Source organism: Orbicella franksi, chromosome 5, assembly GCF_964199315.1.
Source record: "Orbicella franksi chromosome 5, jaOrbFran1.1, whole genome shotgun sequence".
Classification (NCBI taxonomy): Eukaryota; Metazoa; Cnidaria; class Anthozoa; order Scleractinia; family Merulinidae; genus Orbicella; species Orbicella franksi.
Window position 1 is genome coordinate 16,643,582 of NC_138149.1, and position 24,894 is coordinate 16,668,475.

A 24,894-nucleotide genomic window follows, 5' to 3' on the forward strand; every position below is an offset into this window, starting at 1 on the left:
GTCATCAACACAGAAAAGACCTTTGCGAGCCTGGCTAGCCATTTGGAGTACTTTTCAGATTACCACCAGGCAAAGAAGGCTGTTGCATTTTGTTTTCTCTACACACAGAAGCTCAAGAAAAGAATGAAGTCAAGGAAATCTGCCTGTCTTGAGAAACTGTCACTGAAGAAGACTGAAACAAGAGGTATTTCCCAAGTAGCAAGTACAAAAGAGGTCACCTCACAGTCCCAGTTCATCACAGTGCAACAATGCAGCAAGCAGAGATGATTTTGATCAGAGCAGTACAAGCTATCCACTTCGGTGAAGAGATTGAAGTTCTGACTTCAGCCACCCAAGATTCTGCTCCCAGTAAGAACCACGCCATTAAGAAATCAAGTACACTCTTCAAACTCGACCCCTTCCTGGATTCCAGTGGCACCTTGAGGGTCGGCAGACGACTAAAGCTTACAGAAATGCCAGAGTATATCAAGTACCCAGTTATCCTTCCAAGAAAGAGTCACATTGCTGACCTCGTTGTTAAGCACTGCCACAAGCAAGTAAACCAACAAGGAAGAGGTTTGACCTTAATTGCAGTTCGATCTTGTGGTTATTGGATAGTAGGTTGATCCTCTGTAGTTGCCTTGTACATCACAAGATGTGTCAAGTGTTGAAAACAACAGCCTAAAGCAAACACCAACACCTCCTGAAAGAGAGAGGTCAGAAAACAAGAAGACCTCAAACTGCATGAGACTTCCTGAGAAGGAAAAGGAAAAAGTTAAGAAACTGGTGTGTACTTTAGATCGATTTGGACTGTCTATCCAGGCATACCATGAAATAATGCAGTTATAAGGAAACGATACAATGGCAAGGTCCTATGTTATTGAGGAATGCCAGGCAGACCTAAATGAATCAGTCAAAATATGCAGAACACCTGGCCAGTGTCTAGGAGCACAGATGCACTTTCCAGATTTGCTAGAGGAAAAAGTTATGAAGCATGTGAGTGATAAGATTCAACTTAATCTTTTACTGAAAGGTACAATAAAATATTTATTTGTGCCCACATCTAACACTGTCTGGATTCTTTTTTTGTGTGTCAGTATGAAAAGTAAGGCAAAAAGCCAGCAAATGGTGAGAAACTACAGATAATTGACATTGCCATCTCAAGTTTGGAAACCATAAGAGATCATTACAAGTGTTTCAAAACCACGATAAAATTAACTATAGTTAAGGCTATCAAAACAGTATTAGCACCAACACATTCCTCATACAAAAACAGCTTATCTTTATAGTTAATGATGTATGGACAACTAATTGCATCTAACAATTGTTTCCTGAGTATAACATGTACAGAATGTACCAGAAAATCATATTGTCCACAAGTGACAACACATTGAGGCAATTCATTAGAGCAGTGTGGCATACATCTACCATGAAAGACAGTGTGAAGAGAGCAGGATTCCACTCTAACTTGCATAAATCCTTTCTGTGTTATTCTCAGATCACGATTAGTGGTGATGGGGGCAGCCATTTCACATAGCAGTAATCTAATGGTTTGCTCCTTTGCTATCCTTGGGGATGAAAATGTTATGTCTAGTTCAGGTAGGCAGGTAGCATAGGAAAATATAGAGCAGACTCCAATGAGCACAGGGAGCTTACACCCTTCCAAATGTCTGGAGGGGCTTTTTTTAAATTTTTTTTTTTCGTTTGTGGGAGATTACTACCATACAAATAATAAGAAATTTTCTTCAAACAGGGAACCACACCATTACCATTGTACAGACAAAAGAGGAATATGATTCAGTGAGGGTGTCTTTACAAAATGTCATAAATGATGTCAACAGAATGTCAGACAGAGGGTTATGATGTTGGGTGGAACTGAGAGAAAACTTGAATTCTTCTTGGGTGGACTACAAGGTATATGATTACACACAGGTAACGATACTTTTTGATTCCCCAAGCCCTAATAGCTTTGTGCATATTGAAGCAATTTTTTTGTTGTTTTTAACCCACTCTGCTCATGCTGCATGTGGGTTGTATATGCCATAAATAAAAAAAAACACATAAGTATACATAACATGTATATTACCCTATGAAGTCTGCATAACTATGAGTCTTAAGTTCAGTAAAGGAATGCTTGTGGTTTGTCACTTATTGCAATATGTTTCCTTTATAGTTTTTACTGATGTGTCTAGGGATGAAGAAGACAATATGTGATAGTGCCTGTATATGCTCTAAAGTCAACAAAAAGAACAGGTAAATCCATTCTAAGATGTAAATGTAATAATTGTTTACACATTATAAAGTAAACAATAACAAAATTGTCCATGCTTTTCCTGATCTCATCTACCAGACATCTCTTCTCCCTTAGAATTTGACTTTCAATATAATTATAGGCCACATAACTTACAGAACAATACTTGCGGGTTCATCAGTAATTTCCGGCATGATCAAGTAGACCCTCTCGTGAAATTTATAACACAGACATAGGGTCTGGGTACACTTAAGAAAACGATGCTCATTTCTAAAATTTGGTGAGTGATAACTGTTACGGCATCAATAAACAAAAAGAGCAAACCCAAAGAAGAAAAATAATCCACCTTATGAAACCTTATTTTCATCATGGTTTTTTCCACGTTTCAGGCAAGACATGTCAAAGGGACTTAATGTGTATTGGCATCCCAACATAAGAAGGCAGTAATATACGATGCTGTAAGCATCGCCCCTTATTCAAACTTCCACTTGCTAATGTGATAGTTGATGAATTGCAACTTGATGTTATGTGACAGACAGGTTGGAGGAAGGCCTTTTCTACAAGATGCTAGATTGGGATGAGGTATTTAAAAATAAGTGAACCCTAGCTTCTTATAATTACAAGTAGCTTTACATCCTTAAAGGAAATTTGCACTGATAGACAATAAAGGTAAAACGCACAATGTATATTTACAGGAAGACAACTTTGGCAAACAACTCTCAGTGGACCTCAACTCATCTTGACAGAGCTCTAACTGCCATAAGATCTTGTGGTGTTGGGTCTTCAGTATGGGAGACTAAGGAAGGAAAATATGAGTGGATGTCACTGATGGGTGGAGATAAAAAGCGGCTGCTGAGAAATCTACCTGACAAGTTTGAAGATATACTAAAGCCCGACAAGAAAGATGCTGTTACAAAGCTTTGTAAAGTAAGAGTCCATGCCCTTATACATACAAAGGCCTGCATATGAGGCCAAGTAAATAAGATGGAAATGTAATGTGCACTTAGACGACAACATTAACACACCAATCACATTCTTCATTTTCTGTCCTGACTGGGAACCCTGTAGAATAATTACATATAAGAAATATAAAGAGGAGATACATAATGTTTACAACATTCGATTTTTAAATCACAGGACTTTGGAATGTTATATGAAACATGCCTCAGCAATGAGAAACCAACTGCTGAAGCAACAGGAACTTTTGGACAACAGGTGAGATGATCGCTCTGCATTTCTTGTGGTAACTCAAGCCTGTCAAATTCAGAAATTTGATAGCCTTAAGAATAATGAATTTTGAAAACTATCATCATATTCATATTCCTCATTATTCTTATTATAAGTATTTCCAGGCTTTTTTCAGAGCTCTGAAGATTGGCATGAACTTATGAACCATTGCAGGTATTAAATCCCTTTAATGCCCCCTTTTCCTAGTCTCAGCTATTGCCTAAGCACCTACTGTCAATGAAGGGACCTGGATATGACAAGAAAAATCCCATTACACCATATATACATATCATGGTGTACCACTGTCCTCACTTTCTTCAACAGTATGGCAACCTCAAGAAATTCACTGGCCAAGGTAGATATTACTGGGAAAAAATAAACATCATCCACTTTAAACAGATATTGTTACCCAGCTATGAAGCTGCTTACCTTGTAAGAATCCACACATTCACTTATTTCCATGTTTGGCGTTTACTAAGGATAAAATAACTACAATGTAAAAGTACCTCTGTCAATTTCTTTATGTCTTAAATATGATCTACAAATTTCTTGAGCATGTGAACCTTTCATGTTTTTGCCCCTTATGTTGTCTTCACAACCTTAAAACTGATACATAAAGATGTGCAGTCCCTTCAAAACATTCAAAATAATATACTCCCCTTTAAAGTTACCAAAAATCTCCAGGCATAATGATATCATTTTTTTTTTTGCTTCCTTGTTTGTTTTGTTTTGCCATGAAAAGCTCCTTCTTTTAAAATGTGTGCACAAAATTAATTATTCCTGTATGTGTGTTTTAAAACTCAGGAGTAGAAAAGAAAAATGATGTCAGAAGAAATTTCAACAGAAAAATTAATCGATGGGATGCTTGTGGCTCTCCGATGAGTATTGAGAGGTGCCAAGAAATATTGGTCCCTTATACCAGGGAGAAGAGGTTGTATGGAAAGAAGGACGCTCCCCACTGGGTTAATAGAGGAAACCAAGCAGCAGTGGCAAAGGTTCCAAAAATTTCACGAGAAAAGAGTTACGCCAAGTAAAATAAAAGAATGTACAACAGTAAGAATCTTTCATTTGCCTCTCTAAAAGATCTATACAGTAGTTCTCTGTAAACACTAAAAAACTAGAATGCCCTCCATCTCATTTTCTCGCTAACACAATTTTTTTATGGCTACATTACACACTTTACAAAGTTACAAAGTCTTGAAAACAAGCTTTCTAGCTACAATGAAATGTAATATAGCTACCCTATCACATGTTAACCTGACAAAAAGTCTTCACTAGGGGTAGGCACTGAAGATAAAGATGTGGTCATTTTTACAGTATGCAAGCAATTAAAGCAATTTCAAAATTGGCAGAAAACAATTTCTGGGCTTTAACAGTTTTCTGGTAGACACAGTGGCCTAGTGGTTAATGTGTTGAACTCCAGATTGACCCGCAGGGTCATTGTGTTGTGTTCATGGGCAAGACACTTTACTCTCACAGTGCCACTCTCCACCTGGTGTATAAATGGGTAATGGCAAACTGTCAAGGTTGACAAAATTTTGGGAGTAACCTGCGGTGGACTAGCATCCCATCCAGGAGGGAGTAGCTCTACTCCTACTTGCTTCATGCTACAAAAACTGGGATAAGCTCAGGCTGTGTGGGAAGATGATTTGAGCTTTAATTTTTTTACTGGACAATTTGAACAATATCATTGTAGATTTAGAGAAAAAAATGGGGGGCTTTGGTAGGGTTTAGAACCCAATGATAATTATGTCATTATATCATTTGTTCTTCAAATATTTCATATCATTTTCATTCAGGTGGGATTAGGTAGAATAGGGCATGGCTAAACTGAGTGCTTGCGGAAGGAGATGTTAAGCCTCTGTGTCCACGTCCACTGCAATCTATCAGCATGATATAGCCAAGTGGACCTGGAAAGAAGGGGGCAGAGAGGGACAGGAAACAAAAGCTCCCTCTCCATTCCTCAAGCATTTATCCACGCCCTGTCCCACCCTCTGGGAAATCTGCAAAGAGAAAATTCCTCTTTGCAGAGTGCCCAGGTGCCCTGTGAATGCTGCTGCCCTTTCTCCCAAAAAAAAGAAATTGAAGCCCTAATTGGGAAATCAATTACAAACTTTGACCCAAGATCTTCGCACAGAGATCACCTTCAAGAGTGACCTTTTTGTGGTGAAAAATGGGTGTTTTGAGTTTTTAATAGCTATATTGGTCTGGCTAGTTAGCATAGGTAACTGTATGGATGCGAGTGCAATTAAGTATTTACACTACATGTAATATTTGAAAATTCTCTCAAAATTGCACAAGCCTTTGGGCAAGTGCAATTTGAAAAAAATTTCAAATATCACAGGTAGTGTAAATTTGATCTTTAATTGCTTGAGCCTTCATGCAATTAGTCATTTGTTATATGACTGAGAGAATTGCGCACGCGCATGCATTAATTTGCGCTGCAGTGGAAATTAAGAATTAATGAAAAATTTGCCTGCTCTCAGCCAATCACAATGAAGTAATTTTCTTGGTCATATAATAATAACTTAAATAAACTGTGTAAGATTCCATTGTCCCGAAATAAAAGACTAGCTAAACTTGTTAGGAAAAACCTATATTTGGGAGAAATAGGAGCGCTAGTGGGAGGGGTTAATGTTTAAATCCAGCTTCACAATAAGGAAATTGATTGGGTAAGGTCTTGAAATCCTTTTTTATTTTGTTTAGTTAGGTAAAAAATCTAACTGACCACTTGTGCGGGTAGCCATAAGGCCAGTGTCATTGACTACATTGAATGTACTTTCAGTTTTGTGTGCTTTTTGTGAGGGAGTTCCTAATTGTTGGAGTTTTGAAAAGCCTTATACAGAAGAGTACTGTATTTATGCACGGATAGGCTGCATCTGCGTATAGGCTGCATGCCAAACTTTCAATTGGTTTTCGTGGAAAAAAAAATGAGGTAGAGGAACGGGTTAACCAAAGCGAAGTTTTAAATCAACAGCAGCTGATTTGTATCAAGTTAAGTTTATTTTTTACCATAGATAAAAACATGAAAATGTTCAAACAATAAACCAAAACGTTTTTGCTGACATTTTACCACTATATACAGAGTAAATCACAGGCAAGTTTGTGCGCCTTATGTACAAACATGAGGGAAATGAATTATAACGCTGCAGTATATCAAAATTAAAATCCAATAAAATCACTTTTATCAACTTCATTTTCACCAAAAATGTCATGGTGTTCCTGTTCGTTAACATCCCACACTGAAACTTCATCTTCACCAGCATAGAACAGACCACCCTCTTCGTCTACAATTGACTCCACTCCGTCATATCAGCAAAGGGATCAGACTCGTCCATTTCATCCCAAAGAATATCGTCGTCTGTGCCATCATGTGTGTTTTTGATGCAGCATTTGAGAAATGAACGTCTGATGGTTTCAGGGTATATGGAATTCCAGCTGTCTAAAATCCACCAACAAATCTGGCTGAGGTCAGGTTTATGAATGTGGCCTGCTGGTGTGAATGTGTGGTTTCCATCAAGCATCCACTTGTTCTAATATTGTCTTAAATTGTCTTTGAAGGGTTTGATCACACCTACCTTTAATGGTTGTAAATGACTTGTCACCCCGCCCGGTATTACAGCTACATTTGTGTGAATTTTTTGAAACCCGTTTAACATTGTCAAACAAGTGAGCTCTCAAGGAGTCCCACACAAAGAAATTTCTTTTTCGTAGAAGTCCACCAACTTTGGACTAGTCATTCATCTATCCACCCTTTGGCCTGAGTGCAAACATGTATGCCTCGTGGTGGCACTAAATCTTTTGGTAGAGTTTTCCGCTTAAACACCACATGGGGTGGAAGTTTTGCTCCATTTCCAAGCCAGGCTAGCATCACTGTGAAGCAATCTTTTTTGTGACCAGTTGTCTGATTGACACTGCTTTTTTCCTTTTGAGTCCCCTGTAAAATTTGCAGGCATGTCAAAAGTAAGTGGGGTTTGGTCTGTGTTTCCAGTCAGCGAGAGCTCGTATTTGTATTTCTTTCACTCAGCAATAATAAAGGCTGGAAGTTTCTGAAGTTTCTCCTCAAAGTTCTCAGGCAGTTTTTGTGAAATTGTTGTTCTCCGGCAAATCGACTAGTCATGCTGATCCATGAAGCAATGACACCAATGTACCGAAGCTTTAAACTCACTCTAAGCAATGTTTCTGAAAGCTATTAATTTTGCTTTTAGATGGATAACCGTGGTGGAAATTCCAATACCAGCCTCTCTGTTCTCGTCAATGCATTCCTTCAGTTCTTTCTCCAATTCAGGAAATTCTGCTGGGCAATAGTGTGCCGCTTTCTGGTCACAACGATGACCTTTCAATTTTTCTTGTTGTGATTGCCACCTTCTAATGTTCTTCTCGTCAACTTGGAACTAGCGTGCTGCTGCTTGATTTCCTTTCTCTGTGGCATAAGTAACAACGGTATGTTTGAAGTGTGCTGTATACGATATCCTGGAAGAACCTTTTGGTTCCATGATTTGCTTGAAATGACTTCACATTTTACTTTCACACAATGTAAACATGGCCTTTGAAGTTTGATGCGATCAGACTTGATTGGATAAGAAATTGTGCATTACTATGGTTACAGCAAGTATGTGTGAGTCATCTGTCACGTCGCATTATGTGAATTGAATGTGAATGATCTCTTCCTAAATTAGAAGCCACAGTTCACAAATTAAAGAGGAGAAATGAGTGGAGCTACACGCACTTATGAAATGGAGAGTGAAATCAGAGGTTATCATGTTTATGGAAGCAGTTCGAAACCCAAAATCAGCGATTTGTGATTAACTGATGGAGAAGCATCAAATGAAGAAAACAAGTTTGCAGTGGCTGTTTATTTAGGACTTGGCATCGATGAGAAGAAAATTGTCGGACATTTGCCAGCGGAATTCAGCGGAATTGCAGCCTATTTTATTGAAAATGGCGGTGAAATTTCCTGCAAAGTAACTGGGAAAAGGAAGCACTCTTAAGGCCCATGAGGAGGAATGGCTATTCCTTGCAAGCTGTGTTGGATATTCTCAAGATTTGCTAAACATACAGATTAGAGTCATAAAGGAAGTTGCGAACTTGAATAAATTAAAACTGCACTTTTGAAGAGCAAAGGACTGCGCAGCTGTTTGCAACTACCTTGGGGATAAGCAGTTGCTATTGGAAAATCCATCGTGGCCTACACACAGTACCTAGCAGAAATGAAAAGTCAGACAAAATTAGATGTACCCAACAATAGACAGAATGTAGCCAGAGGATTGTTGGTGCACAAACCGAGCCTTAAACAGTTACGAGAAAAACTTGTAAGAAGATAGAAGGTCAACAAAGAGGTGATGAAGATGGCAGCAGTAACAACGACAGTGATGATGGCGGCAAAAACAGCAAAGAAAAAGTTGCTGACCTAGACCAGAGTAAATCACACCAAAGACCAAGGATCTTGCAATGTCAAAATCCTCCCTACACCAAAAAAGACAATGGCAGAACAACGTGAACGACTGCCATTGATAGAAAAACCAGTCCCAGTTGAGGCAAACATAAGCCAAACATAGGAGAACAGAATCAGCATCCAGCAGCAGGAGGAGAGGCATAATGACACAAAGGCCACTGAAACAACCAAGGAGAAGTTAAAGAAGATGGGTCATCACTCTGTCAAGAAGTGCCTGACGCAAAAGCAGGAAAAGAGTGTGGCCAGCAAGCAGGCCGGTGAGGAGCAGAAAAAGAAGCTGCATCATCACGCTATCAAGAAGTGCCCTATCTGGAGGTGGGACTATGAAGGCCCAAACCTGCTTAGGAACCTGCCTGAAATTCATAAATTGGGGCAAGAAGTGGTATCTAAGTTCATTTCTATCACGAAATTGGAAGGAAAGAGAACAGGACAAGGGCAGACAAGCAAAGCTGGACACAGACTTGATTTAAAAATTAATGTGGTGTTCGTTCGAAGGGTGCCTCTTCAAAACCCACCTCCTTAGATGCCATTTGCAAAGAGAGCATAAATTAAAAAATGGAGAGGTTCTCCAGAATTACCTGCATATGGCCAAAGAACATATGGGAAAACTTGAGCAAGAAAAGGTAAACTAAACAAAGTTCACAAAAGGAGGTAATCGGCATAGAATGATGAGCAAACGCAAAAGGTTCCAAGGATGGATGAAGAAATTCGTGAGGATGGCCTGGAAGGCTCCACTTCAGAGCAGGAAGGCAGCGAAGATGACGTGGAGAAAGACTATTAAAAATGAGCCACAAAAGGAATATTTCACCGTCACAGTCCCACGCAATGATTGACACTCTTCTACAAATACCTCGCCTATCCTGACTGTGGCAGAAAGGGGTCTTTTTTGGAGGGGGTGTCTAGTGCTTCAAAAAATCCAGGTGGGAGGGGGAGGGTTAAAAAATGTGCCCATCTGTCAGGGAGTGTGGATTTTTTCTGGAATAACCCATTATTGGAATTCCAGGAAGTGTTTGTAGTTTGAAATTCTGCACGATGACTTGCATCTTGTCCTCTGTTAGAAAAAAATTTAATGATGGGATAAAACTCTAAGCCAGAGACTAATCATTTTAATTCCACTTGAAAGGAGCCCACCTACCTCTCAGCCACCAGATGTATTCCCATCTTAAGGTTACTTCAAACCTTCGCGGGGCTACATTGGTCGATTTTTTGTCGTCAAGAAAATTAATGTCCATGAAGCACAAGTGTGCATACTGTGAACACTAGGGGTTCTGTTATTTCATTGGCTTGTGGCTTTTCAAGTTGACACATTCCTCTGTGAAGGCATGATATGTTTATAAATGTTTAGAAGGCGAAAACTCGCACTCGTTCTTCGAGAGAATCCCTTCTCTTTAAATGAGTTAATAGGGTATACAGATTTGATGGTTTTAAAATAACCAATAGAAATAAAACAAAATGCTGACATGTTTTTGGAGATTGATGCTTTGCGATTAACAATGCACAGTTATTTTGTATGAGTGATTGCATTTGATACTCGATTAATTCGCTGGAACGTCAGTCGGTCATTTTAGAGTTGACAGCCTCTGCCGCCTTTGGAAAGCAAAATCTAAAACAAAACATAATTTTATTGAATTCTACATTTTATAACCTTTCTGTTGATATATAGTTTGTGGGGGTTTCCTTGAAAACAGTGCACGTACGAAATTTTTTCTGGAGGACTCCCACGAAGGTTTGAAGTAACCTTAAAAGCAATAATAGCTTCTGTTACTCTTTTGAGGATTCTCTCCAAGCTACTGAGCATTACACTGAATCTGTCTGAAACGGATCTCACTACTTCCAGGTGTCAGATGAGTCAAATGAATATCAAAACCTGTTTTACTAGAGGAATTCCCTTTCTCCCAAAGCTATGTCCATGAGGAATTGACCCTGCTGTCGCCAGTTCTTGACTACTTGGCAACTTGGCAACTCAAAAGTGTTTCTCGTCATCTGAAAGTGCCCTCTAAATTCATCTAGTGAATTAATGAGCACTACCACCTCGATGAAATGCATTTCTCCTTAGACCCCTCCTCATGAATGGTAATATATAAATTTAGCCAAGCCCAAAAGCGGAGCTCCTGGGCTGGGTATTTCAAAGTTCAATAAAGTTTGATTAATCCCAAACTACCCAAAACAAAAGCAGTGGAAAACATTTGTATACAAGAAAAATTTATACTTAAGTTAACTTTTAATCCTGGGTTAACTTTAACCGGCTTCTAAACAACTATTTATAACAAGTTAACCTGACATGAGCCCACGATCCAACCGAAAACTAGCACTTGGTCAGCAGTCAGCTTAAAAAAACACATGACCTCAATGAGCTCTAAACTTGAGCCTGCAATATGGTCACATGATACTGGTCAGCAGATACCTTGATTTGACAGTTGTGAATTGACCATAACATGGATGTCCAATATCAAAGAAGTACGCTATAAAACAAGGCTTTTGTGTCACCGTCAACCCATTAGTTGCAGTATGGCTGCCATCTTGCACAACTCAACCATCGTAGTGGTTATGTGTACTTGCCCGTGAGCAATACCGCTAGCCATGATAGCCACGAGAAAATAAATTTATGGGTTTCCTGTACTTTCCTATATCAATATGGTGCACCGCTTGGCAGCCCTTTTGGCTGCCAAAGCTCAGCTATAATTGCTCTGATCAAATTAATGTCACCCTCACCCTCATTTAGTAATTTTTCTTTGATGGATTCATCAAGCATTTTGTACAACAGCAGCATTTCCAACCATCATCTTGAACCCCAACTAGTTCCAGGCTCACTCTACAGTTCCTACCTTCCAGGAAAAAGTTGTGAAAAAGGAATGAGTGCATCCCATTTGGGATTTGACGCATCCCAATTACTACAACTGTCAGCCAACCGGTTTTTCTGAGTAAATGGTAACAACCTTTCTCTTTGCATGAGGTTAATGAAATGAAAGCTAACAATTTACAGGCTGGAACATCACTTATTCTGTCTGGCAATAGCTTTGCTAAGATAGAAAAAATGGAAAAATTCCTGAGTCTGTCAATCATTTCTGGTTCCACCTTCTACCGAATGCAAAGGCGTTGTGGTCTGCGGGGATAGCCAGTGCGACTCACCAGGGTTTACAGCAAAGAACCTTTGCTATAACTACTATGAATATCCCAGAATCTATAAGAGTATACAAACTGTATATAAATTGTACAGATAAAAACTATGCTTAAGATAAGTTGGCTGAGGATCTGATTCAGTCCAGGAGGCTGCTTGATAATTTAGATCCAAAGTATCACCATGATTTAAGGTCAAACTTGATGGTGTATACCTTAAGGAGACTAAGAATGTAAGACGAATTCCTGAGTTTACTAAGTCGTGCAAGGAGACAGGGCTAGGACTGTTGATTTTTCTAACAGTTAAGGCAGCTATGTTGCATGCTTGCTGCGCAGCTAATGTTAGTTTTTAGCAAATCCCTGCAGGATGACCATTTGACCATAATCAAAGGGGCCATGAGCCACTGAACTTGAATAATGGATTGCCTGTAAACAGTGGCAATTTTGATGTCACTGAACTGAGATTCTACCACATCATTACACACATCCAGGTTCCCATAAGATTTGCATGCACTGCTGTAGGTCAGTGCACAGATCGTTTGCCGTGGGTTTGGTTGTGTGGTTAGGAGCTCTTCAAGCTTTGTGTTTTTCAACCGCTTTTGTCACAGTAAGTTCATCTGTTTTCTTGTTGTTTTTTTCTTCTTCTGGGTGGATGAGTTCCACCAAGTCCCTTCAGGTTTTATAGCCTGAATTTCTCAGTTGTTGTGGCATGTCACAGTGCTTAGCCAAACAGACGACTTCAAGATGTGTCCTGGGTCATGTTTCTTCCTGGTATAAGTTGTTTTATACCTCTTCATGGCCTAATCTTTTGTGTTTTCACGGCCTACTGTTTGTATTAACATTTCCATCAAGTTTGGAATCAATTCTTAGCTGTTTATTTTAACCGGCCCATAACCATGTGGTGGACAAGTGTGCCATTTTGTTCTGCAAATAAGCTTGGTTTATTTGTTTTCCATCTTATTCTTAGACAATGAATGAACAGACTAACGCAGATGACTCTGAGAATCCAGACATTTTTGGCCTACCTGAGACTTTGGAGTTTGGAAGCAATCCTTGCTGAGCTCTTGGACGGTGCCAGAAAGGATATTTTGGTTAATGTACACGTACAATGTAGAGTCTGAGACTGAGGGTGCACAAGCTCAAGCAAACCCAGTGGCCACCAAATCAAGTTAGCCAAGGTCCAAAGCAAATACCTTAGGCCTGAAAACTGTACTAACTTGGTTGCTCCTACAATAAATAAACAAATTTGGCAACAGTTATGCCAGGAGACTAAAAACGACTCAGTGTTTCAAAAGGCGCAGTCTTTGCTGTTGTCTGGTCTATATGCTGTACTCCAGACATACAATAGCTCAAGTGGAGAGCAGAATGTTCTTACCCATGGTGCAGTCCTCTTGCTGTTGTCAAATAGGGAGGTAGTCATTAAACAGAGGGATTTCATTCATCCCGATTTAAATAAGCAGTACGCTTCGTTGTGCAACCGAGTCATCTTTCTTATTTGGGGATGAGCTTAACAAAGAAGTAGAGGAGTGAACAAAGTTGCGTAGGCTCAGTAACAAAGTGACCCCAAGAAGCACATGGAGCCCTACAAGGTCCCATCTGGTAGAAGTGTGTGGTCATGGCCACTTTAGCCAGAGTGGTGGTCATGGCAGAACCCCTGCAAGTTCTTATTTAGAGGAGATAAAGACTCAGTAGGATCATAGTCTCAATAGGGTCATCAACAGAGGTGAGTCAAAGTTCTGTCGATAGCATTATTGCAAATCAAACTCCTTTTAAGGCAACATTCTCTTGATGAACGGAAGAAAATCAGATCAGAGCCTTTTATCTTAGATAAGTTACTCACCGTCATATAGAATTTGACTGGGTACCTGTAAATGCTGAATAGAGTAGCATGCCGAGAAGGGTACGATCCATATATTATGTTATTATGCAAGAGCATGTGGCATCAAGTGTCAGCAAGACATTACAGGGTCACATTGACTGGGAGTAGGGTTAAATTTCATACTTGAGAAATGTTGTAGTGCAATGCACATACATTTAAATGCATAATCTTACTTTCTTACATTAAGGAACAAAGTCTTTAATGCTTCAACTGAACCCGTCATTTCATGAAACAAATAAAACATTTCCCTAGATGATGTATCGAAGGTGTATTTGTTCAGAATCACCAGGAAACAACTGGTGAAAACACTTTCTAGTATGTCATAGATCACATTCGTAATGATTCCATTTTGCAATTTATCCCGACTGTAAAATGTGTTCACGAAATCCATGTGCAAGTAAAAAAAAGCCCTGATTTTTTCAGGCTTCTTCTTTCCAATTGCTTAAATTGGAAAATTTACTGCAATGATCATTCTTCACTTTCATCTACAACCGCAGTTCAAATATGAATTATTTCATATATACTTCACATCATTTCACTCCTCACGGGAAGATATGAACTCAATTAATTGACCTCACTCCCAATGTGTGGCTTCATAGCTCAGTTGGTAGAGCATTGCACCGGTATTGCAGAGGTCACGAGTTCGAATCCCATTGAAGCCCTGATTTTTTCAGGCATCTTCTTTCCAATTGCTTAAATTGGAAAATTTATTGTGATGATCATTCTTCACTTTGATGCTATAATGTTAGTATCACACAAGTGCAGAATCATTGGTGAACTAGTTGTGGTAATCTTCATGGCATGACAGATTACCATAGCAATGGTGCAACATGTTTAAAATGCCCTTAATGTTAGATTTAAGTGCTTAAATTAAAAACGGCTAGGTGATATCCTAGGTGATATTTTTCATTTTCGAATTGTTTGAGTCACCCGTGGGCATTCTTTTGCCTAAAAGTGCAGCGCAGTATTGTACACGTGGGAAATTTAGTGGTAAACTGGTCGTTAAAGTGCCACTAAAAGGAAATTTTCATATCTGAGATTTTTGCATAATTTTGTAGTTTGAAACACGCTGATTATCGTGGGCTGATTCATTTTCGCCAGAAAAAGGGGAAAGTTGTTTTTTAGGGTTGAAAACCGCATTTTTGCTTCAATACATGTTCAGGCCCTGGGACCGAATGAAAACGATTGCTGACGTCACTGTTTGTATTCATCTCACTACCGCGGGTCTTTTCTCTCACATTGTTTGTATTTATATGGTCCACCATAATGTCTGAAAATGAGCTTTCTATGGGTGAATCTTCTTCCAAAGGGAGCGAAGACGTTTGCAGCAGTCATGGAGAACATTATTATATATTTAATGACAATTTGGCGCCATACCAAGGTGAGCCCTTGGCTTCCAGTGAAGACGGCAACAACAATGGCAGCAGCAAAGATGAAGAAGAAGATGAAGATGGTATTTTGCTGTCTGTTTTGGAATATGGTGATATTTTATTTTTTCGATTTAACTTTGGCTCAAGTCTAAACATTTCTGTTTACAGGTGTACGTGTGGAAATTGCAGTGTGATACACTTAGCTGGGGTGCGTGAATTTAGATGCTGTTACGAAATACTTCGGACGAGAGGGAAGTTTACATTTATCGGTCTTGATGCGGAATGCATTTTGAACAATCCTGACTTTTCTCCATTGCGTGGTTCCAGAAAATATCCATACCTGCCACAGAGGGTTTTTTCCAGTTTGACCCCCCACCCCCCAGGATTTTCCGTTCCAGGGGGCTTCACAGTACTCCCCCCACTGCCTGGAATTTCCACAATTTTTTTACTAGAGCCTCCCCTACCCCTCGGAAATTCCATATCCATAAAAAAAACAAGATTTAACTCATTAATTGTAATAAAATTTAGCTTCAGCTGTTTATAGTTACATTGTAGACAAAGACGTACTTTTTCACGGTAGACTGCAGACATGGCGCATTCCTTCCTGTCATGTTAAAATGTTTAAACCGGAGTTTAAACTAATAAACAACTGACTTAGAAGAGCTTCACTCCCAAATGGCATAGCAGCTGACTTTTTCTTCATTACAGGAAGTTTTCGTATAAGAATCTCGGAACGTACATTAAGCTCTTTCAAATAACCAAGTCGAAGTTTTAGTTTATGCATGGTAAAAACAACATATTGAATTACTTTCCTAAATGTCGCTTTATTTTTCTTTCACCAAAGGAATACAACAATTAAGTCATACACTTTGTCTCTGTAGTTTGTAAATGATACTAAATTCATTTTATGCCTTAGTTTTTTGAATTGTCATACATTTCATACGTGAAACACATATTGTTCAGTCGGTTTATAAATGACCAAATGAAATCTCAGCTACCGCCCCAATTACAACACTCCTCACTGTCCACGCTTACTTATATAGTTCAAGACAAATGGCTTTGACTCCACTTTGCTCACTTAAAGCAAATTATTAACTACACGAACAACAATAAAAAATATGTGATAACCTCATTATGGCAAGTCCAAAGCTGGAAATAATTTTGTACAAGTATCAAACGAAATAAACAAAGTACAAATCACATTTAATTGATGGCATGATTAAAGCTGGAAAAAGCATCTGAGCTGCATTTAGTTAAATACAGCACGATCTCCAAAGTAGAAAATATCATCAACTTCATTGTTCGTGTATTGCTGCACCTGTTCGTCGGCATTTTGTTCAACTTGACGTCCAACAATCACTATACTCACGATTGCTGTCTGTTGTACAATGTCAGAAGAAACATGTGAAGAAACATATGACAAAGAGTCTAACATTTATTTTTCAAGAGATGGAACATTTCTTTTGGTTTGGTTACCTGAATCAATTGAGAAAGTATGGTAATGTTCATTCAATTGCATTTCAGACCCACTGGAAAGAAAACTCCTTGAAGAGCCCCCCTCCCCTTTGGAAATTCACCTCTTTCAGACCCCCCTACCCCTTGAATTTCCGTGACCCTCCATGGGGGGGTATGGATATTTTCTGGAACTAAAAATTAACAAACCGTACTGTTCTTGAGCAAGTTGGACCACTTCTTCGTGATAAAGATGGGCGACATTATCGAAGAAAGAATGATGCAGTTCAAAATAAGTGAGTACGATGAAATAGAGTTGAAATATGCTAAACTAGAAGAGCTTACATGTGAACCTCTTTACTTGAAGTCCAACACAAAACATGTCCATAATCAGCATGTTGTAGCTTACAGTTCTTGCTGATGCTACGTCTAGAGATTTCGAACTCACGCTCTGTTGAAGAGACTTGAGGAGCCTGTTGAGAACTGAAAGATAGAGCGAGCGAGGTTCAACTAGAAAAATAATGAATAGTACATGTGAAGAAGAGCTGAACGTTATGAAAAATACAGGACAGAATATAAAGACTTACAAATGTTTCCTGACTGAAGTTAGGTAGAGTATAGATTCCGCAACAGTATTAACTTGAAGCTAGAGAAAACGTTGAAAAGATTGGCGCACTAGGAAACCGTAGTGTTTAAATAGTCCTAATTTGCATACATAAATGGCAAGCTAAAATAAAAATTCGCACATGGAATCCTACACATGTTTTAATTCTACATTGCTGTTTTAGCCGTGTGTTTACTGAACCTAGTAAATATCTTATAATCCTCAGGTTTCTCAGAGCTGTGGCCCATCGCTCATTGGCTAGGTGGTTGTTTGGCCCTATGGAATGGGAAAACACGAGACCTTTGCCCTCAGGAATCTATCACAGGATAAGATCGGAATTCCAAACCCATGAGATAACTGGCTACATATCTGGACAGGAGCGAGCTGACCAGAATGACTGAACTTTGATCTTGTATAGTTGTGTAAAATGGGGTTGACAGGCCTGCACGACTCTCAAGCGTGTGTTTTAGCCTTTTATAGTTTGGCTCTCACAAGTATATCTTTGAGCGAACGCCTTCTTTTGTATGAAACGAGGGGCGGATCCTTGTAGATGTCGCTCAGTAATGGTTGTTGTTCTATTAAATGCCATTTTTTCATTAGGATTTGTTTTAGGTTTGGCACTGATGGTTGATATTGTGTGACAAAAGGCAAGATTCGATTGTTTTCTCTCTGTTTTGGTTGGAGGGCTAGTTTCCTCTCTTCAAAGTTCACTTCAGAGAGGGTTGCTTGAATAAGATTCTCTGGGTAACCTCTCTCAATAAGGTGTGACTTGAAGGTTTTGATTTTCTCTTCAAATATTTTCTTAGAAGAGTTCGTTCTGAGAAGTCTTAAAGCCTCTCCTTTGATGAAACCTTTTTTAACTCCCGGTGGGTGGGATGAAGTAAAGTGTATCTATTGGAACGTTTCAGTAGGCTTGAAGTGGGTACGCACATCAAGAACTGAGTCTTTTTTGAATCTTTCGCCTTTAGAAATGTTCGTATCCAGGAATGTCGTTTCCGTTTCAGAAACCTCAGCCGTGAATTTTATTGTCGGGTGGTGGTTGTTTGCTTGTTCAATGAACTGTAATATTTCATCCCTGTTTATAGTCCAGAGTGAAAATATGTCATCTATATATCGTTTCCAGACGAGCGGTTGAAATGCGCTTTGGCTTAGGATTTCTGTTTCTACCTTACTCATGAAGATGTTAGCAAATGCTACTGCCATCTTTGTGCCCATGGCTGTGCCATGTATTTGGAGGTAGTTTTTTCTAGCGAACTGGAATGAGTTTTCCTGTAGAATTAGCCTTAGCGATTGCTCTAGTAGTGGTGTTGGGATAGGAGGTTTGTTTACATAGAATGTTTTGTATGCTCTGCATACCATTTGGATTCCCTCCTCTTGTGGTATGTTCGTATAGAGGCTCGTTACGTCCATTGAAACAAGTATAACGTCCGCTGGGACTTTCGTTTTTTCTATGAAATTAATGAAGTCTGTTGAATCTTTGAGATAAGACTTCTGTTGTTTTGCAATAGGCTGAAGTAGTTTGTCAACAAATGATGATAATTTCTCTGTTGGGCCTTCACACCCTGATATTATTGGTCTACCGACCGGGGTTGGTTTGTGTATTTTAGTAAGGGTGTAGAATTCTGGAATGCGAGGCGGTTTTGGTGTTTCACAAAGCCATTTTTTAGTGATTTCGTCTATGTGGTTTCTACGGTAGAGCTCGTTGATGAGTTGTTCAACCCTATGTTGTGTATAAATTACCATGGGTGTTTCAAGAGGCCTGTAGTGGTTTATGTTGTCTAGGTGGATTTGACCTTCTTGTTTTTTCTTCTGTATTCATCACAACAGTGGTTGTTCCTTTGTCTGCCTTTTTAATATTAATTCCGCTGTCACGCTTTAAGGCTTTGAGAGCCGCGCGTTCCGCGGGTGATAGATTATTTTTAGGCTTTGTGAGTTTTAAGTCTGCAAGTTCACTCTTCACCTCTTCTAGGTAGCTTTCAAGGGCAACTGATTGTTGTATTGGTGGTTCCCATGTAGATTTTACGTGGAAAGGATGTGGTTCGTTGTTTTGCCCGTGAAATATGTACATGAGGCGCATTCTTCTTGCATACTGATCAAAGTCACGCAAGATTTGATGCTTTATTTGTGTTTGTTTTGTCACGGGTGTTGGGATAAATTTGAGCCCTTTTGCCAGCAAATTGATCTGGTCATTTGAGAGTCCTTTGTCAAACAATTTTGTGACTGGCTGGTGTTCCCTGATGGCAAACAAAACAACAAGAAAACAGCAACCCAGCATGTTTCACAACTGACAAGAGTTATGTCAGTAACAGGTGGAGGACTGGCAAGTTTAGTTGATAAGAAGATGAGAGCCGTTTTCCTTCCACAAGCTAAGAAAAAATACCATGCTTGTAACTAACGTTAAGCCGAAAAGACGCTTGGGTAAATTCCCAAGGTTCTTAGTGCACGCTCGGCAAAAACACGTGTGCTTGCTAACGCCAGATGTAAGGTAATCGAAGTTATCTTGCTCGTTTGTGACAAATAGATCATTTTTTCCTTGGATCCTTTAAGAGCATGTCCACCAGAGGACCAGGCAGAGGTGATACATGCCATCTCACCAATTTCAGTGAAACTTTGCCAGATTGAAGGGCATACCCAATAACTCAAAAAGCCAAAACGGTTTCAAAATTGCAATTTTCCGGGGGGAGTTACACCACCCCCCTACTTTTTTCACATAAATTTCTTTAAATACTACACTAAATGAGGGTAAAAGTAGGGGGCTCTTAAACCTGAGCAATTCATCCAATTCAATTGTGGCTATACATGAGTGTAGATTAGTCCTACGTGAGTTATGTACAGGAGTTTCATGTAATTTGATTGATTACCTGTCAATCAGTGTAAGCTAATAACTACCCATGTAAAATGGCATGGCAAAGTATGTTGATTTTGAGGCCAAATATCTCCTGTGGCCAAGTCCCTCCCAAAGAGATATCTATACCACGGTTCAGTTCCACCTTTGGTCTGTACGAATTATCAAAAAAAATTTTGGGACCTGCCATTTTTTGTTCGCAGATCGAGCTCAAACCCTGCACATCTTGCACAAGATTTTAGTTTAATGATTGACATCGTAAAAGTTCCTGCATAAACCGCAACCATAGATTAGCCATAACCCCAAGATGTAAGCTCAAATATTGAAAAGCAACGTAAAGACAATAAAGTTTGAAGTTCCAGTGAAGTTCTAATTGGTATAAAAACAGACAACCAAGTGCGGTTTCAGAACACTGATACAGCGGCTGTTGCGAGCCTTCAAATGCAGTTAAAAGTCTTTAGATAACAAATTTTCACTTGTTATACCTTCTCGTCTTCCTAATTCACTCTTCTTAAACTTGAGATTTTCGCTTGATAATATTATCGCTTCGCCGGAACACTCCATGACATCAAACTTCGTACACCATATTGAAACGATACGGATTAGTGCTTAGTAGCCAAGCTTTGAAATGTGGAAAGGAGTCTGGGAATCACAACGTGTAATAGAGGGGCTACGACAAAACACTGACCCCTGGTCAACTGACCCCCTTCTTACCCCCCTTACCGACCCCCTCTAAAATTCACTGGAAATGATAATGAAAGAAAAATATACATTAAGGCCGACTTACCCAAGGAAAAAAATTGTTTTTCAATACCGCACAGTGTTATTACGCATACATAACGTGTATGAGCCAAGCGATAATTTTCACGTGCATTATATCGTTTGCACGTTCACTGAGAGACTTGAGAACATCGCAGCATAAAACGAAAACATTCGCGTTTCTGACGGGCAAAAAAAATGATTGAAAGGGGGAAATAAATTACTATTCATACTGTAAACATTTTCATTGATGCGCCGAGGTTTCTTGCTTTGTTTACTTTTTGGTGCAAAGATAATTATCTGGCGTCACGAAATATCCCAGTTCATGTTTCACCGAGGTTTTTGAATAGTAAGTTCAAGAACAATTTCATGACCCTGAACTTGGAATAAAGAAATTAAGCCGACATTCCCTGAAAAAATTCAGAAAACTATTACTCCAATAAGCCGAGACAGAAAATTACGGACATTCATAGTTACTGTCCATTTTCAGCTTAAATAAAACACTTCCTCGCCTTGTTTATTTCAAGGTACATTTCCTTTTTCTTTTTAACAGCATTTCTTAACGACTATTATTAAATATATTTTTGTGAAATTGTTCTTGAACTTATTGTTTAAAAACTTCAGCGAAACATGAACTGTGATGTTTCGTGCGCCAAATAATTACGTCTACACTGAAAAGTAAACAACTTTGTCTGGGATTGTAAAGTGGGACCTTGGCACAACGAAGCCATTTTCTTCGTGACCTTTACGTTGTGGAAACAATGTCTAATCTTTCCTGTTCCTTTGCCTCGCACTGTGACTCTCACTGCGATATTTCATCCCGAGGAAACAAGCTTCTTCCTCTGAGCTCTTGTTCTAGAGATATAAGTGCTCATCTTCGACAAATCTCTGTATCCCAAACAAGTGTCTCTTCTGAGAAAGAACTAATTCTTGCACGCGTGGGGTTGTTTGATGAAGGCGGCCGTGACTTCACAAATTTGTCCAAAACACCGGGATCAGTTAGGGGTCAAGTTCAAGGCCTCGATAAAATGTCAGCATCCACTCCATGGAAATCGTAAGGGTAAGAAGGAGAGGGGTGTTAACCTGCGAATGTCAAAGGAAATCAAGAGTAAATGGAATGTTGTTGTCCAAGTTGGAGCAGGTAAAATGCTTTGTCTCTTTATCTTCGAATCCAGCTAAAGTATGAATTCCTACCTTGATTTGTTTTCAAGAATTATAAGCTCGATTACCAGTCGGTGTTCGAGAAAGCGGAGAAAATCTGGCCTTACAAATAATGATGTCATATTCTATGAACACAGGTATTTGTAGAATTTGTCGTGGGAAACATCAAACTGCCATGAAATTCGTAGCAAATGCTTCACCGCCCCAGGAGCAGAGAGAGGAACAAAGTTCAGCAGACCTACCCATGGAGGAGGTTGACAGCACTATTGTTGATCCACAAGCGCATGTGCAATTCTTGTTACCACCGGAAGAACCATCAAGTGAGGTATTACACATGTGTACTCGGTTATCCATTAGTTTGTTATGGTAACACAAGAGTATTTTATACGTAGATACGGTTCCAAGAGATTTTCGAGTCGATTTTTGAAAGGAGATTTTTGAAGAGGCAGATGAGGAATACATGCCTTTGGTTACACAGCTCATTAACTGTAGAAGAGATGAGTATATGCGCAATGAGAGACAATGAGAACAGTGGTGGGGGGAGAGGGGCAGGGAGTCTGAATATCCCACTTATAGTATCCTGTGTTCCTAATCCCCGTCTTGTATGGAAACATACTATGCAATGTTTCTCAATCTCGCTTAATCACCGTCTCTTTTGGTGGCACGCGTCGCCTCCCGCCCACTGCTCTCCCGCCTCCTGGCCCCCCTGCCCTGTGCCCCCTCTGCCACTTTAAAGCTAGTTCTTTTGACTACTTTGATCAGCAGCACTCGCAGACCTTTCCTGGACAGTTTAGGAATGTCACTTTTGTTCAGTTGTTATTCACTGGCTGTAGCTGATATGTTATAGGGCAGCTGTAAAGATACACAATGAAGCAAACAAAACTACGGACTATATGGGCACGGCTAAAACAAAAGAGACTCCTATAATATGTAGTCTCGTTGTTGAGATGTCCTTGAACAGTTTCTCTTACTAATATCATGATCGTTAAGTGTGCAAGTATATTTGCAATATTTGTTTTGGGATTGCTACGATCTCAAAGCCCTTGTTGCGCAAGACGTTGTTGCAAACCATCTCCCAATGGTTATGTTTGTTTGTTTGTTTTTTCATGCTTAGTGTAGGAGCATTATTTATTCAAATTTTTATTGTTACAGCCAAGTGAGCACAACTCTGAGGTGCTCTCCTTGTCTTCTCAAGAGTCAGCGCAAGAAGGCGAGACCTTGCAGGAATGGCAGCTGACTCCGCAGGTTGAGCACAAGCTACAGAGTCTGAACAACTTCCTTAGGAGAACATCAGACAGGAGTGTCAGTCCTGTACGATCACAGTGCAAGTCTGATGTGCTGACTATCTCTGCCTCCACACAGCGATACTACAGAAGGAAGGCTGAACAGGTAGTTGACGTCGTATTAGACACCTTAGCCCCAGGCAACTCTACGTGGCTTTTCAAACAGGTGCGCAGCAGGCGTGAAAACATCCAAGGGGTCTCAAATGCAGGAGAAGGCACGTTAGTGTCTAGACTGGTCACGTGCTATGAAGAGGCAGGCTCATGGTACAACAGGCAGCAAATATTGTCACTTTTTGCAGGCGACTATTCCAAAACAGAATTGCTCCAGATGATCCCTGGCCTTACCAAGTGGAGGATCGATGAGGCAAGAAAGCATGCTTTCAAGAACAAGCCTGGTCAACCTATCGAGCCACCAACGCTGCAGAGGACGCGTCTGGATCCTGTTAAGGTTGATCACTTTCTGGATTTTATATCTAGCCCCTCATTCCTCCAAGACGTGGCGTATGGGACAAGAAATCTCAAACTATCAACTGGCGAGAAAATTGAAATTCCAAGTGTGGTGCGTACCGTCATCTCGTCTCGCCTAGTTCAGTTGTACTTGAAATACTGCGCTGAGTCTGCATTTGAGCCCTTGAGAAGATCTACACTATTTAGCATCATCAAGGTTAGCCTTTCTGTGACAGTTGTTAGTTATGGCTATAACAGATGTCATTAACTACCAAATTTTCTCTCCTCTTGATTCACGCGCAATATTTGGTTGACACATCTTGCCCTATTTGACGGCATTCCTTACACTTTTTGCCTCATAACACAATAAATGATCGATAGATTTACCGGAAAGTGAAATAATGAACTCTCTTTTTTTCAGATATGCGCAGCGTCACAAAAGAAATTACTGGCCGGCCTTGACAGTAGGCAAACCGACGGTGTGAACACCCTCGCCTCTCCTGAAGATACCATTAACCAGTTGCACCAGCATGGTAAGCTAAGTTATATTTGAAACACATACGATTGGTTGTGGGTTTTTTCTCTTTTGTAGTTATTTGCTATCCAAATAGCAAAAACGCCATCACGACAGGATATGACGTAAACAAACACTCCCCCTGTTTTTACTGAGCTTCGCTGTACCTTTCCGCTCAAATTTGGTCGAAACTATTAAGTGGGATCTCGTTACTTCTTTTATTTCATTTCCTCAGGTCTGGACAATGAAACATCAAGCTCCATCAAACGTCGGCTGAAAGCAGCAAAGCAATATCTCAAGTCAGATTTCAAGATCCATATTTCCCAAGAGGAGCCCTGTGCCGACCATTGTAGTGTGTATGCCCTCAGCAGTGGACAGAGTGATCATCGTGGGACATGCCAGCACCAACACAACATCTGCTGTGATCGCTGTGATGACTTGAGGAATGTAGTCATCGATATCCAGCTAGCAGTCCTCCTCTGATGTACATTTTAGGTAAAATGTGAAGAGCCTATTTCCCTATTTTATGCGTGAACAATTCAAATTCTAGT

The 24,894-nt window shown here is 39.8% G+C and overlaps 1 protein-coding gene across 1 annotated transcript; it reads left to right on the forward strand.

Annotated features, from left to right (window-relative positions):
• The first annotated feature begins 23,019 nt into the window (after positions 1–23,019).
• Positions 23,020–24,826, forward strand: LOC145487826 (uncharacterized). Its single transcript, XM_081466622.1, has 3 exons — positions 23,020–24,046; positions 24,251–24,362; positions 24,579–24,826. The coding sequence occupies exons 1-3, from the start codon at positions 23,711–23,713 to the stop codon at positions 24,824–24,826; spliced, it is 696 nt and encodes a 231-aa protein (XP_081322748.1). The 5' UTR covers positions 23,020–23,710.
• The last annotated feature ends 68 nt before the right edge of the window (positions 24,827–24,894 follow it).

What these genes read in the sequence shown, in the direction of transcription:
- LOC145487826 (XM_081466622.1), top strand. Translation starts at nt 23,711, where the DNA reads ATGATCCCTGGCCTTACCAAGTGGAGGATCGATGAGGCAAGAAAGCAT. An exon ending in CACTATTTAGCATCATCAAG is followed by an intron (nt 24,047 to 24,250) that starts GTTAGCCTTTCT and finishes TCTTTTTTTCAG; the next exon opens with ATATGCGCAGCGTCACAAAA. An exon ending in TAACCAGTTGCACCAGCATG is followed by an intron (nt 24,363 to 24,578) that starts GTAAGCTAAGTT and finishes TCATTTCCTCAG; the next exon opens with GTCTGGACAATGAAACATCA.